Genomic DNA, 24,099 nt, shown 5'->3' with positions numbered 1-24,099 from the left:
TACTTTTAAAATGTGAAAAAATACAGAGCACCTATTTTAGACAATAAAAAGAATACCTTGAATGATCAGACACCTTAACAAATATCATAAAAGTATTGTTCTGCTCACAGAAAAGTTTTGTGTTGCTCACAGAAAAGTATTCACCACATTAATATCTAAAAATCTTTTAAAAATATCAATATATATTTCAATAATACTACACAGGAAAAATTGCAACATATGTTTTTCATATGTTTTCAAAACATATGAAAAACATATGATTTTCATATGTTTTTCATATGTTTGTCCCAAACATATGAAAAACATATGTTTACAAACATATGTTTACATATGTTTTGAAACATATGAAAACATATGGAAGCAAACATATGTTTTCATATGTTTTAAAACATATGTTTACATATGTTTGTAAACATATGAAAAACATATGATTTTCATATGTTTTCATATGTTTTAAAGGACAGTTAAAAAAAAATGTTTTGAGAAAATGTCAAAATTTGTCATTTAATTATCACATACATTTTTTTCATTCATTATCTATATAGTGTATTTCTCAAACAGGAAAGTGCACTTTCTACTCTTCCCACTAAATCCCACATCATCATGATGATATATATATATATAAGCATGTCAGCCCTCAGGCTATGTGACCCCCACAGCAGAGCTATCTAATTCTGAATGGAACATAATGTAAAATAAATGAATGAGTTATAAATATTAAATAATAATATGAATAAATATTCTTTATTTAGTTTGTTCTTTATTCTCAATTCTTTTTTTTTTATCAATAATCCCATTATTCTCTATGATTCTTTATTCCATATTTCTGCTTTTTTTAGTATCTGTTCTTTATTTTTTTTTTCTTTATTTTGCACTTTTTATCATTATTTTCTATATTCTTAAACCCCAATCTTGATTCCAGACCATCATATATATATATATATATATACGTAAATGTACGAAAGCTTGCATGGTGCGTCGAATACGGAAACCCGGAAATCTTTTCACCGTTACCATTTTTTATTTTATGACGCAAAATCCATGGACGCTCACGCGATCGCTGTTGTCATTTAAAAAGTTTGAATGGACAGAGATAAGATGATACAAAGAACTTTAGTTTTTCAAAATGGTGAATCAAAATTTATTATAAGCAGATAAATTGAAATGGGTGACTTGTCGATTAACTGGAAGAAACCGGGGAACGAAACATAGAAAATTTATAGAAAGTCAACGCAACGAAACAGCGAAAGTGATTTTGTTTTGATGGATAGTTTTACGTACCCTAAAAGCAGTACGAAAGGTAAATATTATTATGCACATTTTGTTTAATTATTGGATAAAAGCAGGAAGATGTGTGTGCTTTATTTTTCACGAAAAACTATTTGACTAGATATATGTAAACCTGATATTTGTATTTGTTTATCAGTTGTTTTAAAAACATGGGGCATGACACTGTGCAGACGACTTTATAATCTCTTTAGCAATTAGTAGCTATTTTACAATTAATAGATAAGGGTGCCCCTGGGGATCAATACACCTTATCGCTATTCCCGCTTGACCCGAGAATCTGTCCCGCTCGACCTTTTGACGTCATACAACAATCACTTTTCCATTGTGGCGTCAGACATTTTCTATTATGACGTCAAAATTTTACGGGAACTTGTGTGATGTCCAGTAATGGCGGACAAATAGCGATAAGGTGTATTACTCCCCCCTTTTCATTTAACTTAGATTTAAAAAATGTATATACCTTTTCATACATTGCGTAGGTAATGAATGTACATGTAACCTTTTCCAAATTTTAATTATGAGTGATTCCAGGACATGCTGGAGCGGACAAGAATCACATTCTAGCATTACCGAGAAAATCATCACATTTGATTAAAGCTCTTAAGGCAAATCAATACTTGCAACTAAGAAAATTACAGGGCTTTACATATGACAAGTACAATAAGCCTTAATTATCCTGAGTCTGAGACTACTTTTACTGAGTACTAGTGTGAAAAGGCTTAACTCATCTGACATCAGATCTGTATACGTACAAAGCAGATTTAACCACTTTGATTCATCACTTCATACAACGGTCATATGGATTTAATAAACAATTAACATAAGATGGATTAGAACATTCAAATAGTTTAATACTTTTTATATAGTTAATTTTTTTTCAGGGCAAGTCTAGATCTGTTGTTCTTGTTTTAAAAGATCAAAATAAGCCAATTTTGTCATATAAAAATATTTAAGGCAATAAATTTGGCAGATATATTAATATTGTAACTTCATTTTATTATACATTTGTACATGTCATACATTATTTCTTTTAGCATTTTCAATGAAAGTACATTTTGTACTTCAAGAAGTAGAAGAATCTAAGCAACAGAACAGAATTCATTTGAGGCATTGGTTTCTAGATTATATAATGGATTCATAGATTGTCATATTGATTTATGTGCATATAAGGAGCAGCAGGCAATAATTATTTTGTGATGAGAGGTATGTAATGAAAAGGATAACTGTTTAAATATTTTGTTTATTCATGTAATATTTATGTATACCAAAGGTTTATTATATATACCAGTAATGTCTTGGATAAATTATTTATACAGGAATTACTTCACTTTGAAATGTAAATTCTATGGAAGATAACCAGTAAAGCACTGTTATGGTTACATTTTTTTGTCAGATATTTTTGTAATTCATACCATACATGTAGGTCTATATCAGCATAGGCTTTTATGAGTTAGAAAATAAGTGCTGATCAAATATGTTTACAGGAGTTATGCCTCTTGGAAATAGATATTGTAAGAAAAATTGCATTGCAAGCAATCCCACACATCTTCATTTCTTTTAGATTATTTATAATTTATGAAAAAGGTTAAAAGAACATACATATTTTTTGCTTTTTGATAGCAGATTTTATACATGTATATCCATCAATTGGCGAGGTACATTGAAAAGCTGTTCTTTTATTAAATGCATGAAGTATGGACAAAAAATGATGGATGGTAACACAAATGACAACATATTATGTTCATGAGTTAATATTTCCTTGTCGGAAAATAGTATACGCGAAGTACATTGTGCTAACATTGAACTATGGTAACGTTGTAGTGAATGACGTTATTGTATAGATTTCATAGCTACAACGACGATTAAACGAACATTGCAATCATAAGTATTTATTGAGATTCCACAACATGCCTATAAATGGTGTATTTAAACAATTTTGCCTATTTAACAGGAAATCAAGATTTACTAAACATCAAGAGTTAAGGCCTTAATGTTGTTTTTTATACGACTGCAAAAAAAATTTGCAGTCTTATATTGGTTTCACGTCGTCGTTGTTGTCCGCGTCGTCCGAAGACACTTAGTTTCCGGACAATAACTTTAGTTTCAGTGAATGGATCTCTATGAAATTTAAACACAAGGTTTGAAAACACAAAAGGAAGGTTGGAATTGATTTTGGGGGTTATGGTCCCAACAGTTTAGGAATTAAGGGCCTAAAAAGGGGTCAAAATAAGCATTTTACCAGTTTCCAGACAATATAACTTGTGTGTAAGTGCATGGATCTTTCTGAAATTGTACCACAAGGTTCCATACCAAAAAAGGAAGGTTGGAATTGAATTTGGGGGTTATGACCCTAACTGTTTAGGAATTAGGGGCCAATAACAATACTTTTCTAATACTTTGTATAAATTGCTTATTTCTTGACCAATTTCAATGGGGTTTTATTCTTGAATTCTTGGTTTTTTTTAATATGCTGAATCTAACCATGTATTGAGTTTTTGGATTATGGGCCCCGTTTTTAAATTTGTCCACATTGAGGTCCATAGGGTCCAAAATTAAACTTTGTTTGATTTCATCAAAAATTGAATTATTGGGGTTCTTTGATATGCCGAATCTAACCGTGTATTTAGATTTTTAATTTTTGGTTCCCTTTTCAAATTGGTCTACATTAAGGTCCAAAGGGTCCAAAATTAAACTTAGTTTGATTTTAACAACTAGAGGCTCTAAAGAGCCTGTGTCGCTCACCTTGGTCTATGTGCATATTAAACAAAGGACACAGATGGATTCATGACAAAATTGTGTTTTGGTGATGGTGATGTGTTTGTAGATCTTACTTTACTGAACATTCTTGCTCCTTACTATTATCTCTATCTATAATGAACTTGGCCGGTAGTTACAGTGGAAAATACTTTGTAAAAATTTACAAAAATTTACAAAATTTATGAAAATTGTAAAAAATTGACTATAAAGGGCAATAACTCCTTAAGGGGTCAATTGACAATTTTGGTCATGTTGCCTTATTTGTAGATCTAACTTTGCTGTACATTATTGCTGTTAACAGTTTATCTCTATCTATAACAATATTCAAGATAATAACCAAAAGCTGCAAAATTTTCTTAAAATTACCAATTCAGGGGCAGCAACCCAACAACGGGTTGCCTGATTGGTCTGAAAATTTCAGGGCAGATAGATCTTGACCTAATGAACAATTTTATCCTCATCAGATTTGCTCTAAATGCTTTGGTTTCAGAGATATGAGCCAAAAACTGCATTTTACCCTATGTACTATTTTTTAGCCATGTCGGCCATCTTGGTTTGCGGGCGGGTTACCCTAATGATGATTGTGGACAAGTTTGGTTAAATTTGTCCTAGTAGTTTCAGAGGAGAAGATTTTTGTAAAAAATTACAAAAAATTACGTAAAATGGTTAAAAATTGACTATAAAGGGCAATAACTCCTTAAGGGGTCAACTGACCATTTTGGTCAAGTTGACTTATTTGTAGATCTTACTTTGCTGAACATTATTGCTGTTTACAGTTTATCTCTATCTATAATAATGTTCAAGATAATAACCAAAAACTGCAAAATTTCCTTAAAATTACCAATTCAGGGGCAGCAACCCAACAACGGGTTGCCTGATTGGTCTTAAAATTTCAGGGCAGATAAATCTTGACCTAATGAACAATTTTATACTCATCAGATTTGCTCTTAATGCTTTGGTTTCAGAGATATGAGCCAAAAACTGCATTTTACCCTATGTACTATTTTTTAGCCATGTCGGCCATCTTGGTTCGCGGGCGGGTTACCCTAATGATGATTGTGGACAAGTTTGGTTAAATTTGTCTTAGTAGTTTCAGAGGAGAAGATTTTTGTAAAAGATTACAAAAATTTACGAAAAATGGTTAAAAATTTACTATAAAGGGCAATAACTCCTTAAGGGGTCAAATGACCATTTTGGTCAAGTTGACTTATTTGTAGATCTTACTTTGCTGAACATTATTGCTGTTTACAGTTTATCTCTATCTATAATAATGTTCAAGATAATAACCAAAAACGGCAAAATTTCCTTAAAATTACCAATTCAGGGGCAGCAACCCAACAAAGGGTTGTCCGATTCATCTGAAAATTTCAGGGCAGATAGATCTTGACCTGATAAACAATTTTACCCCCATGTCAGATTTGCTCTAAATGCTTTGGTTTCAGAGATATAAGCCAAAATCTACATTTTACCCCTATGTTCTATTTTTAGCCATGGCGGCCATCTTGGTTGGTTGGCCGGGTCACCGGACACATTTTTTAAACTAGATACCCCAATGATGATTGTGGCCAAGTTTGGTCAAATTTGGCCCAGTAGTTTCAGAGGAGAAGATTTTTGTAAAAGTTTACGGACGACGGACGACGGACGCAGGACGACGGACGACGGACGCCAAGTGATGAGAAAAGCTCACTTGACCTTTCAGGTCAGGTGAGCTAAAAATGGTTAAAAATTGACTATAAAGGGCAATAACTCCTTAAGGGGTCAACTGACCATTTTGGTCATGTTGACTTATTTGTAAATCTTACTTTGCTGAACATTATTGTTGTTTACAGTTTATCTCTATCTATAATAATATTCAAGATAATAACCAAAAACGGCAAAATTTCCTTAAAATTACGCATTCAGGGGCAGCAACCCAACAACGGGTTGCCTGATTGGTCTGAAAATTTCAGGGCAGATAGATCTTGACCTAATGAACAATTTTATCCTCATCAGATTTGCTCTAAATGCTTTGGTTTCAGAGATATGAGCCAAAAACTGCATTTTACCCTATGTACTATTTTTTAGCCATGTCGGCCATCTTGGTTTGCGGGCGGGGTCATCGGACACATTTTTTAAACTAGATACTCTAATGATGATTGTGGACAAGTTTGGTTAAATTTGTCTTAGTAGTTTCAGAGGAGAAGATTTTTGTAAAAGATTACAAAAATTTACGAAAAATGGTTAAAAATTTACTATAAAGGGCAATAACTCCTTAAGGGGTCAACTGACCATTTTGGTCATGTTGACTTATTTGTAGATCTTACTTTGCTGAACATTATTGCTGTTTACAGTTTATCTCTATCTATAATAATATTCAAGATAATAACCAAAAACGGCAAAATTTCCTTAAAATTACCAATTCAGGGGCAGCAACCCAACAAAGGGTTGTCCGATTCATCTGAAAATTTCAGGGCAGATAGATCTTGACCTGATAACCAATTTTACCCCCATGTCAGATTTGCTCTAAATGCTTTGGTTTCAGAGATATATGCCAAAATCTACATTTTACCCCTATGTTCTATTTTTAGCCATGGCGGCCATCTTGGTTGGATGGCCGGGTCACCGGACACATTTTTAAAACTAGATACCCCAATGATGATTGTGGCCAAGTTTGGTCAAATTTGGCCCAGTAGTTTCAGAGGAGAAGATTTTTGTAAAAGTTTACGGACGACGGACGCAGGACGATGGACGACGGACGCAAAGTGATGAGAAAAGCTCACTTGACCTTTCAGGTCAGGTGAGCTAAAAATTGAATTCTTGGGGTTCTTTGCATTGATATGCTGAATCTTAACATGTATATAGATTTTTGATTTTGGGTCCAGTTTTCAAGTTGGTCCAAAATTAAACTTTGTTTGATTTCAACAAAAAATGAATATGAGGGATTCTTTGATATGCTGAATCTAACAGTGTATTAAGTTTTTGGATTTTGTGTCCCGTTTTTTTAATTGGTCCTCATTGAGGTCCAAAGGGTCCAAAATTAAACTTTGTTTGATTTCATCAAAAATTGAATTATTGGGGTTCTTTGATATGCCAAATCTAACCGTGTATTTAGATTTTTAATTTTTGGTCCTGTTTTCAAATTGGTCTACATTAAGGTCCAAAGGGTCCAATATAAAACTTAGTTTGATTTTAACAAAATTGAATTCTTGGGGTTCTTTGATATGCTGAATCTAAACATGTATATAGACTTTTGATTATGGGCCCAGTTTTCGAGTTGGTCCAAATCGGGTGCAAAATTTAACTTTGTTTGAGTTTAACAAAAATTGAATATATGGGGTTCCTTGATATGCTGAATCTAACCATGTATTTAGATTTTTGATTTTTGGGCTCCGTTATCAAATTGGTCCACATTGAGTTCAAAAGGGTCCATAATTAAACTTTGTTTGATTTCATCAAAAAATTGAATTCTTGGGGTTCTTTTATATGCTGAATCTAACCATGTATTTAGATTTAGGATATTGGACCATAACAGGTAAATGTCTAATTTAAAATTTTTAAGTTCTTAGACCACATTCATTCTGTGTCAGAAACCTATGCCATGTATGCTGTGTCAAATATTTAATCTCAAACCAAATTCAGAGCTGTATCAAGCTTGAATATTGTGTCAATACTTGCCCCATCTGTTGGTCGTATCAAGCTGCACCCTGGGGAGCATTTTATTTTAAACTGTAGACAGCAGAATAGATCATTTTATATTAGAAAAAGTTCATACTATACTGAGACGGGCTTAGGCTATACATATAATATTAATATTAGTTACACTTTTGATCTTTTTGTTGTTTGTTGCATATTGTTTCCATTCACTCAAAAGTAAAAATATAAATTAGTGAGCAACAGTTCATACTACGTCTACAAAAATGATCTTGTTTTTGTCTGGACTTCTGGATTAAATTAAGATTTACAATTTTAGCTTGTTACCATGGTTACCAAATGAAAGGAAAGTACAGTATTAAAATCACTGGTGTACATGTAGGTGCGGATGTCAGGCAAAAAGAACTGGTATCAAAGTAAGTTCATCTGTAGAATTGCAGTTAATTTAAATAATTTAATGTTATCTATTTAAAACTTTTTCAAGTGTAATTGTACATGTTACAGCATGTATACCATGTATACTGTTGTTTATTTATGTCTTTCTGATGTCAAGTATGCATCAATTTGGTGGCCTTCGGCTGTTGTCTGCTCTATGGTCGGGTTGTTGTTTCTTTGACACATTCCCCATTTCCATTCTCAATTTTATCAAGGAATCCTTCTTCTGCTCCACACACACACACGCATGAGATGTCAGAAGTTAAAATAAAGCATTTGCTTATATTACAATGTATTATGAATTGTATATTTAAAAGTTGTTCTCGTCTTGAATATACATAAAATATTTGCCACTGAACATTAAAATAAGCTAGAAAAATCAATCAATTATTGTTTTTGCATTATAGGAAAGAGTTTTCAAACATATAACAATTGAATAATTTTCTTTTAAGATTTTTTATGAACCAGCATATAGATATAACATGTATAAGGAGATGAGGTACATGTATGATTTTCAATGTGACAACTATCAATTAAAAAACCAAAGGACGAAGATGTAAACATTTGCTGGTCACTGTACAGCCATAAACAATGATCATTATCCATACCATAAAGTAACCAATTATGGCTATAACTTGTATAAGGATGAAAAAATGTGAACCAATGAAAAAAATAAAACTACACACAGTATGGCAGACAGCACCCAACATAAGAAACAAATGTCAAAATCCGTTAGAAAGGGCTGGACTCATCAACAAGCACTTAAAAAGAAATAACAAAATAATAAAAGATGCAAAAATTATGTTATTTTTTCCAAACTAAAATATCTATCAATTCACCTTCAACAGATTTAATCAATTAATGTAACAACAAAACATTTGTCATTTCAAACAGTCTAAGAAAGCATGACTTTGTGTAATGCCAAAATATTGAACACACAAGAATATGTAGGACCATAACAGCATATAAGTATTAATAATTGCATAGAATTTCTATTTCTGAAATACAAGTTCTGCTTTTTGTCAAGCTTGCAAATTTATTTCGTGAAAGCGAGACAGTGATCCTAGATTCTGCCAGGGGCGGCGTCGCTGTCCTAAAGTTTAGGTTCAGTCTGTGGTTAAAGTTTTTTTGTAATGTTAATTTCTCTATTATTAATATTATTTATAGTAATCATGGTAATAGGATATTTCTATTTACTTAGTATGTGGGTACCTTGCAAGGTCCTATAGCTAGTGTCTGTCTACTCTGTCAGAAAGTTTTAGTGGTCAAGTCAATACCTCAGGTATTATAAGCAATAAGTTATACTTACTATATTTGGTGTATGGAATTATTGTAAGGTGTAAATGTCCAACTGGCAGTTGTAATATGATGGCCAATTGAATTTTTTCAAAAGAGTTATGCCTCTTGGAAATATTAAATTTATGGAAAATGACCTCGTAAATGCTCTCAATTTATTTTATTAAACTTATAGTATACTATTATAGAAATGCCCTTGAAGGTCAGTTTGAAATATTTAGTATATAAGAAAAAGAACCTTTTTTTTCCCCCAAGCACATTTTTTATTTATAAATATTTTGTTGTTTTTTTTTAATCATGTTAATATTGCCCCTTGATAGATAAACTAGAGGCTCTCAAGAGCCTGTGTCGCTCACCTCACTCTACTTGGGTTTTTGAAATCATATAAAAAAAGATAAAAATCATAACAGATACTTATAATAATGTTTGAGGCCAAATTTGGTTTAATATTGCTATGTTTGCTTTCATTCCATTCAGTGGTTCTCTAAAAGAAGACATTTGTATGTATTTCCCGTAAACTAAGCCCCCGCTGGTGGCCATCTTGGATGATGGATCGGCTACAAAGTAACAACACTAGGTCAGCACCTAATAAGGAACATTCATGCTATGTTTGGTTTCGTTCCATTCAGTGGTTCTCTAAATGAAGACATTTGTATGTATTTCCCATAGGGTCCTATGTTAAACTAAGTCCCCCGCTGGCGGCCATCTTGGATGATGGATCGGCAACAAAGTAACAATATTTGGTCAGCACCTCATAAGGAACATTCATGCCATATTTTGTTCCAATCCATTCAGTGGTTCTCTAGAAGAAGTTAAAAATGTAAAAAGTTAACGACGAATCCGGACGACGACAACAGGTGCCAAGTGATGAGAATAGCTCACTTGGCCCTTCGGGCCAGGTGAGCTAAAAATGTGCAACTAGGTGGACATTGAAACTCTGTTCTTTTATTTCTACTTGCAGGAACTGAAAAGTAAAGAAACAGAACCAAAGAACATTAGTTTTTAATTAATACAATATTGAGCTCAAAGTCAATCTAGTTGTCTTTCTTAATCATACAGGATATTTCCAAAAAGCAGCTGCATACACATGCACCAGTATTAGCCAGCAGTGTAGACAATTACATATCTGTGTATGGTGATATAGCAATAGAAATATCTCATACATCATTGGAAAATATAGTATAGACAATAGAAATGGAGTACACATGTATGTCAAAGAGACACACATATGAAAATATAATATAGACAATAGAAATGGAGTATGTCAAAGAGACAAACATATGAAAATATAATATAGACAATAGAAATGGGGTATGTCAAAGAGACACACATATGAAAATAGAATATAGACAATAGAAATATGGTACAATGTATGTCAAAGAGACAAAAATATGAAATAGAAGAGACAACAACTTAATAAAAAAAGTTCTACTTTATATAAAAATTATGGAGCACTTATTGTTTTTTATTTGTTTGAGCTTTTGATTTTGCCATGTATTTTCTGTGGAATTTGGTATTTTGGGTTTTTTACTTTTTAAAGCAACAACTCATCACAATGAAGTATTTACACTCAAAATGAGTTCCTGACAGAAAAAAAAGATGACAAATTAAAGAAAAACATATTAAAAAACATCAAAACATTACCCTTAAAAACCTATCGCAAAAAAAAATACATATATATAAAAACCATGTTAAGAATCTATGAGAAAATAAATGCATTTGAACAATTAAAAACATATAAAAAATAAATATATTTAAGACCAAGATAAAATCATATGAAAACATATGTTTGGGCCAAACATATGAAAACATATGTTTAGGACAAACATATGAAAACATATGTTTAGGCCAGGTATGAAAACATATGAAAAACATATGTTTGTAAAAAACATATGAAAAACATATGTTTTTCATATGTTTACATGTATGAAAAACATATGTTTTTCATATGTTTTCCATATGTTTTTCATATGTTCGAAAACATATGTTTTCATGTCGGGCCTAAACATATGTTTACATATGTTTTCAAACATATGAAAAACATATGTTAAACATATGAAAACATATGTTGCAATTTTTCCTATGTATATCTATCCCAGGAGTCTGTTCATTAAACATTAAGATTCATCATAACCTTTTATTAAATATGGTTGTATTTACACCACAAATTTTGCTGTGAGTACAGAATTTATCTGTTCACCTGGAAAAATCTTAAGGCAAGGCTGGTCCTAGATAAATTAAACTTAAATGCATTTTAGTTGCAAAATATTCAACAATGCATTTAACTTGTATATATCTAGGTCTAGCCATACCTTAAAGGTTTCTTAAATACACAGCCATGTTTGTCAATTCCTATATGAACCTAAAGTCAACAGCGTTGAGACAAACAATGACCAGCCTTCACAGTAACTACCTTAACAGCTTTAAAAGATTTAAGTTTTCTTAAAAATCTTGAAATATTTCAGTACCTGATCCTCCAAATAATGTTACAAAGGTTAATATGGAAGGCCAAGATAACTTTAACATAAGCATCACTATGACTGGTGAACCAAGAGGAGACATTGTTGGTTACAGAATAGACATTTATGGAAAAAATTATACGGACCAGAGCTTTGACTATAGGAGGTCTGTTACAATCGCTGACACTATGGACAACATTTATCAAGTAACTGGCTTACAAGCAGGTAAGGAATGAAATAACTGCATTCAATATACTGCAAATTAAGATATTATTGCGTGCATTTGTTATTGTGATTTTTGAAGAATTGACAAAACTGCGAGATTAATTAATGCGATTTCAGGAAAATATGCATACAGATATATTTATCTGATATCAGAATGTGACTTCTTATTTAAAGTGCATTACTCATGCACCCATTCGCATTATTTGCAATAATAAAAACCTTTCAATGATTTCTGAATTTACAGTACTCAATCATTCTAGTAATTGTACAACATTTGTAACATTGAATAAACTAAGGATACGGTACTATATTCTCTTGTAGTTTCTGTCTGTCATATGTTCATTGTCCTTGATCTCATTTTCATGGTTCAGTGGTCAAAGTTTTAGTGTTTTGGTCTGTTTTTCTAATACTGTATGCAATAGGTCAACTATATTTGGTGTATGGAAGTATTTTACAATTTTATTGTCAGTCTGGCAGGTTTTATTTGACTTTGAAAAAACTGCATGTGATGTTGTATTTATTCAATATGAATAATATATTTTCAATCTGTTAAATATAACACTGAATTAATCATAATAATTTGATTTCCGACAAAAAATTTAGCATTGTTCCTATTGAAATTTGCAATTTTTTTTGTGTTTGTTTAGTTATAGAATATATTTATATAAGAAGGCCTTAATTTAAACATTGTCATTTTCAAGTTTTTATTTGTCAAACACACAAAAATACAAATTTCAATAGGAACAATATTGAAAATTTTGTCGGAAATCAACTTTTAATGTTTGAATCAGTGTTTACATTGAACAGATTGAAAATATATTATTGATATTGAATGAATACAACATCATATGTCTTTTCTAAATTTTGATTACATTGAAACGTTTCCATATAATTGACATATTTTTGAATATTCATGGTTATTTGGATTTCTAGTCCTCTGATTGATTGGTTTATAGTTTTAGCGGTGAGTTAAGAGTTTCCTTGTTTGAGTTAGAAGGACTAATGGATTCGAAATGGACAGATATTTATGTCCAGTAGCCATTGAATGTATTGATAATAGATTGAGTTGTATCGAAATGACAGACTTGACATTTTGACAATTTGTAAGCTGTTGTATAAATATCACTGTGTGATGATATACCAGTATGTACATTTGAAATGGTTTGTACCACAGCAGTAACTACCATGCTTCACAAGTTGGGTTTACGTTTCTGATTAATAAATATCCCAAACCCTAGCAAAGCGACTTGAGTTTTATATGAAGCCCAAAAGTCAGCTATTACAAACATAAAATCAGTGTTCAGTAAAGCAGGCGAGACATTTCAGTGTGTGCACTCTTGTTGTAATTTGCACAGAGAGTTTTATTCTTTTAACGTATGCCTCAAATTTTACATCAGACCATACAAACCAGTGAGATTAGATCTGATAATTGTTAAGTACTGTTCATAGCAGTTGTGCATTTTACTTCCTAGAGGTTGTTATGCTTCTTTTTAACAGTTTTAGTCATTGACTTGTGATTACTCATAGGTAAATTTATCAAGAACTTAGGTAACTGATATTTGGAATGCAATTACTTTACAACTGCTGCATCTAATTTTCGTATGGGTTTCTCTTGTTTTAATTCATTTACTTTTTGTATAGTTTATTAAAACGTTAGATTTTATCAAAAGGTCACTTTAACAAGAACCATTCTTTATGATAGTTTATTATCATGACTATGGCGATTGTGGCTGAAGGCATGGTAAAAGAGGGGCGAAAGATACCAAAGGGACATTCAAACTCATAAGTCGAAAATAAACTGACAACGCCATGGCTAAAAAAAAAAAAAAAAAAGAGACAAACAGGCAAACAATAGTACACAAAACACAACATAGAAAACGTAGAAAACTAAAGTCTGAGCAACACTAAGGAAGGCTAATCAGTCAGTGGCTTTCATGGCATTATGGGTAACTACTTGTACAAAATTTAATACTTTATAATGTTCAATAGCTAAAATAAACTATTGAATTTTGTATATAGATGCCTTATGGTCTAAAGTTTGTCTATTATACCTCATATGGTTCAATGACAATAAAATCTCTTTAACGTCTCTTATGATGAAAATCTTACATATTATGTGACAGTTTCCTCTATCACGTGTCTATAAAATGCTATCATGTCTACCAGAAAGGAACTCTTGGTTCTATCTCCCCTTCAGTCTAAGATGGCAGTAGCACAATTGGAAGAAAAACCCATTGAAATAATTTTTTTTTTTCTAAAAGATCTGACAAGTACTGTTTTATTTATTTTGTATTGTATAAAGCATTTTTAATGACAAAGTTTTTTACTGTTTGATATTTGATTATCTATATAACTGTCTGTAGAAATCAATAAAACTTGTCTGTTTTATGAACACAAAAATAAGCAATAATATTTCTTTTCAATATTTTCAGGATCTTTTTACAACATACAAGTTTACACAATCAACGATAAATTTAGCAGCAGTATTAGTTTCAACCTAAATGGTCTAAGAACAGCAGAAGATGGTAAGTATCTCAAAAGTTCAGCTTGAAATTTTACAGAATGAATTTTATATGGCTGAAAAACAGTGTGGTCATTTTATCATATGATGATATTTGATGGCTGTTTTTAACATGTTCAGTGATAAAATAAATGCATATTCAGGACAAGAACATGTTAATGCTATATGAATATGAATTCTGCTGTGTATTGGACCAAACACACTGAGGTAGGTTTTTAACATGCAGTTGAAACAGCGTAACAGTCTTCTGAAAGACATTCCCCACCGACACAGTATTCAGACTCTGAGCGTTACTCTTTAATGCTGCATGCTTAGTGTAGAAGCTGCAAATACCAATTTTAAAGTCTTTGGTATGATACTGCTTGGGATCGAAATCTCGGACTTCCCATAATCAAGGCAAGCATGAGACCACTGAGGCAGAGGTGCTGGCTATCCATACAGTTTATGGCAAAGTTCTAAGGTATTATTTCTTTTTGTAATGCATTAAAATCGGAATAACAGTACTGTAGTTGAAGAGTTGCCGCTGTAAATTTTAATTTGACTACCCATCGCGACTGTCAATTCGCCAGTTGACGATGGTAATTCTTTAACTATAGTTCTGTTATTCCTTAATTATAGTCCACCTGTCTTAAGATGTATGGGTTTCCATGCAATAACTTTTGTGTTAGTTGACTTATCATCAAGGGTCCCGAAATGGTCATATTTGCCAGGCATGACCTAAACTGAAAGCTATTTGTCCATTTGAGTCATTAAAATCATTTTAATTTTAAACTGTTGCATTCTATTAACTGTTTTTGAACGTTTTTAGAAAAAACGGTAAGAAAATTCACAAAGTAAATGCTATGAAACAGTCAATACAAGTTGGTTTATGCTATGAATGTAGTGTGAATAATTTCGACAGTTTGAAAAAAGGGCCCCAACATTTAAGTCATCTCAAAATGACCGAAATTGTATGAAAAAAATTCGGGATCCTTGCTTATCCTGAAATATTAAAACTATATTTGTTACTACTCTTTAATATAGGTTGATGCATACTTTTGATTTTGGTTCACAAGTCAAACAAATGCTAGAAAGTGCTTTGATCATGAAACTTGAATAGAATATTTTAATCGGTAAAAGTGATCTCCATTTTGATCTTGAACTTTTTTGGAGTTGTCTTTCCAGAGTTAAGAGACTTTTAAAAATCAGATTTAATTTGATTTTTGGCATATCACACACTAACTAGAGTATGCTGGGCAGGGTTTCCCCTTGGTCAATTTTCTTTTTCGCCACCTCTTTCGCCAAAACAACATATTTTTCGCCACTTTGATTTTTTTTTCGCCAACTAACATAAACATATTTTTTGTTTAAAATTTTCCTTCTTTCTAACAAAAAAAATCAGTTTGTCACATTGTTGTCTATTATAATTCTTAATATCTATTTTTTAATGTACATTCTAATGAATAAATACTTAATAATAACAAACATCTACTTTTTAAAAGATAATGTAAAATTGCAATATAGATCATGAATCCATTATTTTTAGCTCACCTGACCTGAAAGGTCAAGTGAGCTTTTCTCATCACTTTGCGTCCGTCGTCCGTCGTCCGTCGTCCGTCGTCCGTCGTCCGTAAACTTTTACAAAAATCTTCTCCTCTGAAACTACTGGGCCAAATTTAACCAAACTTGGCCACAATCATCATTGGGGTATCTAGTTAAAAAAATGTGTCCGATGACCCAGTCAACCAACCAAGATGGCCGCCACGGCTAAAAATAGAACATAGGGGTAAAATGCAGTTTTTAGCTTATAACTCAAAAACCAAAGCATTAAGAGCGAATCAGACATGGAGTAAACTTGTTCATCAGGTCAAGATCTATCTGCCCTGAAATTTTCAGATGAATCGGACAACCCGTTATTGGGTTGCTGCCCCTGAATTGGTAATTTTAAGGAAATTTTGCTGTTTTTGGTTATTATCTTGAATATTATTATAGATAGAGATAAACTGTAAACAGCAATAATGTTCAGCAAAGTAAGATTTACAAATAAGTCAATATAACCGAAATGGTCAGTTGACCCCTTTAGGAGTAATTGCCCTTTATAGTCAATTTTTAACCATTTTTCGTAAATCTTAGTAATCTTTTACAAAAATCTTCTCCTCTGAAACAACTGGGCCAAATTAAACCAAACTTGGCCACAATCATCATTGGGGTATTTAGTTTAAAAAATGTGTGGCGTGACCCGGCCAACCAACCAAGATGGCCGCCACAGCTAAAAATAAAACATAGGGGTAAAATGCAGTTTTTGGCTTATAACTCAAAAACCAAAGCATTTAGAGCAAATCTGACATGAAGTAAAATTGTTTATCAGGTCAAGATCTATCTGCCCTGAAATTTTCAGATGAATCGAACAACCTGTTGTTGGGTTGCTGCCCCTGAATTGGTAATTTTAAGGAAATTTTGCTGTTTTTGGTTATTATCTTGAATATTATTATAGATAGAGATAAACTGTAAACAGCAATAATGTTCAGCAAAGTAAGATTAACAAATAAGTCAACATGACTGAAATGGTCAGTTGGCCCCTTTAGGAGTTATTGCCCTTTATAGTCAATTTTTAACAAGTTTTCGTAAATCTTAGTAATCTTTTACAAAAATCTTCTCCTCTGAAACTACGTGGCCAAATTAAACCAAACTTGGCCACAATCATCATTTGGTTATCTAGTTTTAAAAATGTGTGGCGTGACCTGGTCAACCAACCAAGATGGCCGCCACGGCTAAAAATAGAACATAGGGGTAAAATTCAGTTTTTGGCTTTTAACTCAAAAACCAAAGCATTTAAAGCAAATCTGACATGAAGTAAAATTGTTTATCAGGTCAAGATCTATCTGCCCTGAAATTTTCAGATGAATCGGACAACCCGTTATTGGGTTGCTGCCCCTGAATTGGTAATTTTAAGGAAATTTTGCTGTTTTTGGTTATTATCTTGAATATTATTATAGATAGAGATAAACTGTAAACAGCAATAATGTTCAGCAAAGTAAGATTAACAAATAAGTCAACATGACTGAAATGGTCAGTTGGCCCCTTTAGGAGTTATTGCCCTTTATAGTCAATTTTTAACAATTTTTCGTAAATCTTAGTAATCTTTTACAAAAATCTTCTCCTCTGAAACTACGTGGCCAAATTAAACCAAACTTGGCCACAATCATCATTTGGTTATCTAGTTTTAAAAATGTGTGGCGTGACCTGGTCAACCAACCAAGATGGCCGCCACGGCTAAAAATAGAACATAGGGGTAAAATTCAGTTTTTGGCTCTTTACTCAAAAACCAAAGCATTTAAAGCAAATCTGACATGAAGTAAAATTGTTTATCAGGTCAAGATCTATCTGCCCTGAAATTTTCAGATGAATCAGACAACCCGTTATTGGGTTGCTGCCCCTGAATTGGTAATTTTAAGGTAATTTTGCTGTTTTTGGTTATTATCTTGAATATTATTATAGATAGAGATAAACTGTAAAAAACAATAAATGTCGGCAAAGTAAGATCTACAAATAAGTCAACATGACCGAAATTGTCAGTTGACCCCTTTAGGAGCTATTGCCCTTTATAGTCAATTTTTAACCATTTTTCGTAAATCTTAGTTATCTTTTACAAAAATCTTCTCCTCTGAAATTACTGGGCCAAGTTAATTATAGATAGAAATAATTGTAAGCAGGAAAAATGTTCAGTAAATTAAGATGTACAAACACATCACCATCACCAAAACACAATTTTGTCATGAATCCATCTGCGTCCTTTGTTTAATATTCACATTGACCAAGGTGAGCGACACAGGCTCTTTAGAGCCTCTAGTTTTACTTCTGCCAGTGAACACGGGATTCGTTTACAATAATTTAATCGGATACTTCCCGTTTAGATGAAGGATAAAGACTAAAGTCAGAAATTTTTCTTACTTTCTATTGAATATTTTTCATGTTAATAATATTTTTTTTTCCGAACCATCATTAAAAGAAAAAAGTTTGGACGTAAAACTACGCCTCAAACACGTGCATTGCTAAACCAAACGATTGTAAATTGCCCACTTCAAAATGATAATTTCTATAAAAGTTTTAGGATAAAATTTAAAGTAATAGATTTTTCTTACATTTGACATTTTCCGTCATAGTAACAGTTTTCTTTTCCAGACCATCGTTAACAGAAAAAGAAGAGACGTAAAACTATGCTTCAAACATGTGCGTCTCTAAAACAATTGTGAAGTAGTCCCACTTCAAAACAAATATTTCCATCAAAGTTGTAAAAAAATCCTTTAAATGACATGTGAAGCCATTTAACCACACCATTTCATTAAACAATTAATACAATTAACACCTTTATTAATTATAATTCATTGTTGCCGATAGCTATAAAATGCTGATTATTGATTGTTTTTCTATCAAAATCGTAACGAGTTCAAAGTGAATTCCCAGTATTGTCTGATCAGGGATAAAGTCTGAGAAACTCCAAAAAAGTAAACAAGATAGACGAAGTCGAAACCTAACATTTCTTTCACCAAATTCTTTCGCCAATTACAAATTTTAATCACCACAATATTAATTTTTTCGCAAACTGCGTAAATGGTGACCGACCGCGGAAACCCTGATGCTGGGATAAATTTACTCGAATCTATGCTGTTGTTGGGAATTGGTAAGAATAAGCTCCCTTCTGATGGTGATGTTGGGACCGTTAATAATAAGCTCCCTTCTGATTTTGAAAATTTCTGGTTTTTTGTTCCCGAGTTATTGGACTGGAACCATCAGATTTAGGTCAATTTTTCACATGTCCTGCACTAAACTCGAGTATGCTATTATCAATTAATATCAAACTTTCTATATGTTTGGGATTTTATTAGGAAAAGAAAGCCCCCCAAATAATTTCAATAATTTTCCAATTTAGTATTCTAGAGTTATGGGTTAATTTTAAAGTCATGCCCTAACAAGAGCATGCTTGGATCAAATTTTTGGAAACTTTACACTATTGTTGAGATTGGTGAAAGAAGACTTCCATTTGATAATGAGAATTTTTCAGCAAGATTTGCTTTTCAAGAGTTATGGGACATTTAATGCTTTCAACATTATTCCATTTTATTCTTACATTTGAATATGAAAGGCATATCTTTCACTCCTGGCACAGCTGTTTATTAACATGAAAATTGTGATATAATCATTTTTTAAGTAGATATTGTATGTATACTTTATATAATAACATTTAAGATTTATTTAGTAAAGGTATTTATATATATGACTTTTTATTTTTGTCCTCGAAATGAAATCACTTCTTTATTTAAAAATCAACATTTATTTCATTTTAGTTCCTGAGAGAATATTCAATTTTAGAGGAATCTCTTCAAAAGACAGTTTTGAAGTAATGTTTCAAAGACCAAATATACCCAATGGTGATATAACTGGATATAAAATACTTGTAACTGGTAGTCGACTTGGAATTTGTAAAGAATATCATCTACAGTATGTAAATGTAAGTTATTGTTTTTTAAATTGAGTCAATGTAGCTGATAAAATTATATAAAATGCCATAAACAATATCTTTACCCCAAATATGGATTGACGATGTCCCATATAGACAAGAAGACCCTATTTTTTTTCAAGAACTCTAGACCAGAGATCAAGGTCACAGCAATTGTTGGACTACAATTTGGGCCAAATAATGGTTTCCAGATGATATCTTTTAAACCATGTGTCCACTTTTTACCAAAATGTCAAAAGGAATGATCAAGACCCCTCTTTATGTATAATATTTACATTAGAATAAATATTCTTTTGAAAATATTAATGAAGATATTCCTAAACCCCATTGTCGTTTGAGTCAATATGCACAATTTTTTTCATGTAAACTATAAAAGTAGCATTTCTTTAATCTTTTATTATAAACATGGATATGCATGATGACTTGTTTTGAAGCTGGGACATTTTTGTCTCGCCTTGACGGAGTTAAAAATCGAGACATAGGTATGCTGTTTCCGGCGACGGCGACGGCGACGGCGTCAATAATGTATTAGTTTGTGATTAGGTCTAGTTCATGGTGAACCACTAGTGGTAGGTCAATGATATTTGGTATGCAGTTGTATAAGCATTGGCACATCTCATTACCATGGAGATTATTTGGCCCTGCCCCCTCAGTCAAGGTCTATTGACTTTGAAACTTTTCATAGTTTACATGTATTAGTTTGTGATTAGGTCAATTTATGGGGAACCACTAGTGGTAGGTCAATAATATTTGGTATGCAGTTGTATAAGCATTGGCAGATCTCATTTCCATGGAGATTATTTGGCTCCGCCCCTTTAGTCATGGTCTATAGACTTTGAAAATTTTGCTAAGTTAACATGTATTAGTTTGTGATCAGGTCAGTTCAAGGGGAAACATTAGTGGTAGGCCAATGTTAATTGGTGTTCAGTTGTATAAGCATTAGCACATCTCATTTCCATGGAGAATATTTTGCCCCGTCCCCTCAGTCATGGTCTATTTACTCTGAAACTTTTGCTTAGTTTACATGTATTAGTTTGTGATTAGATCAGTTTAAGATGAACTGCTAATGTTAAGTCAATGATATTTGGTATGCAAATTTATTGGCATTTGCAAGTATCGTTTCCATGGAGATTATATAGCCCCACCCCTGATCATGGTTCATTGACTTTGAAACTTTTACATAGTTTACAAGTTAATGTTTGTGTTTAGGTTTGTTTAAAGGGAACGACTTATAATAAGTCAATGGTATTTGGTATGCAGTTGTATTAGCATTGGCACATCTCATTCCATGGAGATTGTTTAGCCATGTACCTTCAGTCATGGTTCATTGACTTTGAATATTTGCATAACTTGCATGTTAAAGTATTGCTATTTTAATTTCAACATTTGCATTATCAAAATTACAAAAAGGCGAGACATATCTCTGTGATAACAGTTTATTATATAGGAGGTTGCATTTTCATGTATCATATGACACAAAAATAACCCCAAAAAGCTCAGTGTGACACACAGCTTCTTGGAGTGAAAAATCCTATTTTCAAACCCTGATATTTTCTGGAAATTAAGTTTTTTCCAAATATTAAATAATGATTAGTTCTTATATCACTGCTCTCTGGTCCTCTGTATTTAGTATAAACAGCACAAATGGTGAAGTTCAGCCAATTCATTCGAATAGTAGCAAGTCAACTATTGTGAAGGAGCGATTTTTAGCTCACCTGGCCCCTTGGCCAAGTGAGCTTTTCTCATCACTTGGCGTCCGGCGTCCGGCGACCGGCATCCGGCGTCCAGCGTCGGGCTTCGTCGTCATCATCACCATCGTCGTTAACTTTTTACATTTTGAACTTCTTCTAGAGAACCACTGAATGGAATGAAACTAAACATGGCATGAATGTTCCTTATGAGGTGCTGAACAAGTGTTGTTACTTTGTAGCCGATCCATCATCCAAGATGGCCGCCATAGGGAGACTTAGTTTAACATAGGACCCTATGGACAATGCATACAAATGTCTTCTTTTAGAGAACCACTGAATGGAATAAAACTAAACATAACATGAATGTTCTTTAGGAGGTGCTGACCAAGTGTTGTTACTTTGAAGCCGATCCATCTTCCAAAGTAGGCTGCCAGCGGGGTACTTAGTTTAACATATGACCATATGGACAATACATACAAATGTCTTCTTTTAGAGAACCACTGAATGGAATAAAACCAAACATGGCATGAATGTTCCTTATGAGGTGCTGAACAAGTGTTGTTACTTTGTAGCCGATCCATCATCCAAGATGGCCGCCAGCGGGGGACTTAGTTTAACATAGGACCATATGGACAATACATACAAATGTCTTCTTTTAGAGAATCACTGAATGGAATGAAACTTAACATTGCATGAATGTTCTTTAAGAGGTGTTGACCAAGTGTTGTTACTTTGAAGCCGATCCATCTTCCAAGATGGCTGCCAGTGGGGGACTTAGTTTAACATAGGACCATATGGACAATACATACAAATGTCTTCTTTTAGAGAACCACTGAATGGAATGAAACCAAACATGGCATGAATGTTCCTTATGAGGTGCTGACCAAGTGTTGTAACTTTGTAGGCGATATATCATCAAGATGGCTGCCAGTGGGTGACTTCTTTTTAACATAGGACCCTATAGACAATACATACAAATGTCTTCTTTTAGAGAACCACTAAATGGAATGAAACCAAACATGGCATGAATGTTCCTTATGAGGTGCTGAACAAGTGTTGCTACTTTGAAGCCAATCCATCATCCAAGATGGCCGCCAGAGAGGGACTTAAGTTTAACATAGGACCCTATGGGAAATACATACACATGTCTTCTTTTAGAGAACCACTGAATGGAATGAAATAAAACATGGCATGTATGTTCCTTATGAGGTGCTGACCAAGTGTTGTAACTTTGTAGGCGATATATCATCCAAGATGGCTACCAGTGGGTGACTTCTTTTAACATAGGACCCTATAGACAATACATACAAATGTCTTCTTTCAGAGAACCACTAAATGGAATGAAACCAAACATGGCATGAATGTTCCTTATGAGGTGCTGACCAAGTGTTGTTACTTTGTAGCCAAGCAATCATCCAAGATGGCTACCAGAGGGGAACTTAGTTTAACAAAGGACCCTATGTGAAATACATACAAAAGTCTTCTTTTGAAGAACCACTTAATGGAATGAAACCAAACATGGCATGAATGTTCCTTATGATGTGCTGACCAAGTGTTGTTACTTTGAAGCAAATCCATCAACCAAGATGGCTGCCAGCGGGGGACTTAGTTTAGCAAAGGACCCTATGGGAAATATATACAAATGTCTTCTTCTAGAAAACCGCCTAATGGATTGAAACCAAACATGGTATGAATGTTTCTTTAGAGGTGCTGACCAAGTGCTGTTACTTTGTAGCTAATTTTTCATCCAAGATGGCTGCCAGCAGGGGGAGTAAGTTTTACATATGACCCTATGGGAAATACATACAAATGTTTTCTTCTAGGGAACCACTGAATAGAATGAAACCAAACATGGCATGAATGTTCCTAATGAGGTGCTGACTAAGTGTTGTTACTTTGTAGCCGAACCATCATCCAAGATGGCCGCCAACAGGGGATGTAGTTTAACATGAGACCCTATGGGAAATACATACCCTCAAGATTTTTTATTAAATTACGGGGCCAATATTAAACCAAATTTGGTCTCAATCATTATTAGGGTATCTGTTATGATTTTAATCTATTTTTACATGATTTCCAAAACCAAAGTAGAAACAGGTGAGCGACACAAGCTCTTGAGAGCCTCTAGTTTGTTAACAATTCAATTGCGTTCCTAACTTTGACACCAATCAGGGATAATAGCTACCTTATGTTATAAAGTTTCCATCTGTCATATGTAAATTGTCCTTGACCTCATTTTTAGCTCACCTGGCCCAAAGGGCCAAGTGAGCTTTTCTCATATCTTGGCGTCCGTCGTCC

General features: G+C 33.0%; 1 protein-coding gene and 1 long non-coding RNA gene across 7 annotated transcripts in view; both read left to right on the top strand.

The window, feature by feature from the left end:
• LOC127736505 (tyrosine-protein phosphatase 10D-like) overlaps positions 1-24,099 on the top strand; it is a 181,165-nt gene that overhangs the window by 40,450 nt on the left and 116,616 nt on the right. For all 6 annotated transcript variants that reach the window (XM_052247056.1, XM_052247055.1, XM_052247053.1 and 3 more), the window contains 3 exons: positions 11,874-12,092; positions 14,525-14,617; positions 19,938-20,101. In XM_052247056.1, coding sequence (XP_052103016.1) covers positions 11,874-12,092; positions 14,525-14,617; positions 19,938-20,101 — 476 coding nt within the window. The remainder of the gene's footprint in view (positions 1-11,873; positions 12,093-14,524; positions 14,618-19,937; positions 20,102-24,099) is intronic.
• Positions 482-11,351, top strand: LOC127736506 (uncharacterized). The gene is made up of 4 exons (XR_007998995.1): positions 482-1,300; positions 2,325-2,493; positions 7,997-8,093; positions 10,370-11,351. It is a non-coding gene; the product is annotated as an uncharacterized LOC127736506 (long non-coding RNA).

Source organism: Mytilus californianus, unplaced genomic scaffold (assembly GCF_021869535.1).
Source record: "Mytilus californianus isolate M0D057914Y unplaced genomic scaffold, xbMytCali1.0.p SCAF_31, whole genome shotgun sequence".
NCBI classification, from domain to species: domain Eukaryota; kingdom Metazoa; phylum Mollusca; class Bivalvia; order Mytilida; family Mytilidae; genus Mytilus; species Mytilus californianus.
This window is presented reverse-complemented; position numbering and strand designations above follow the sequence as displayed.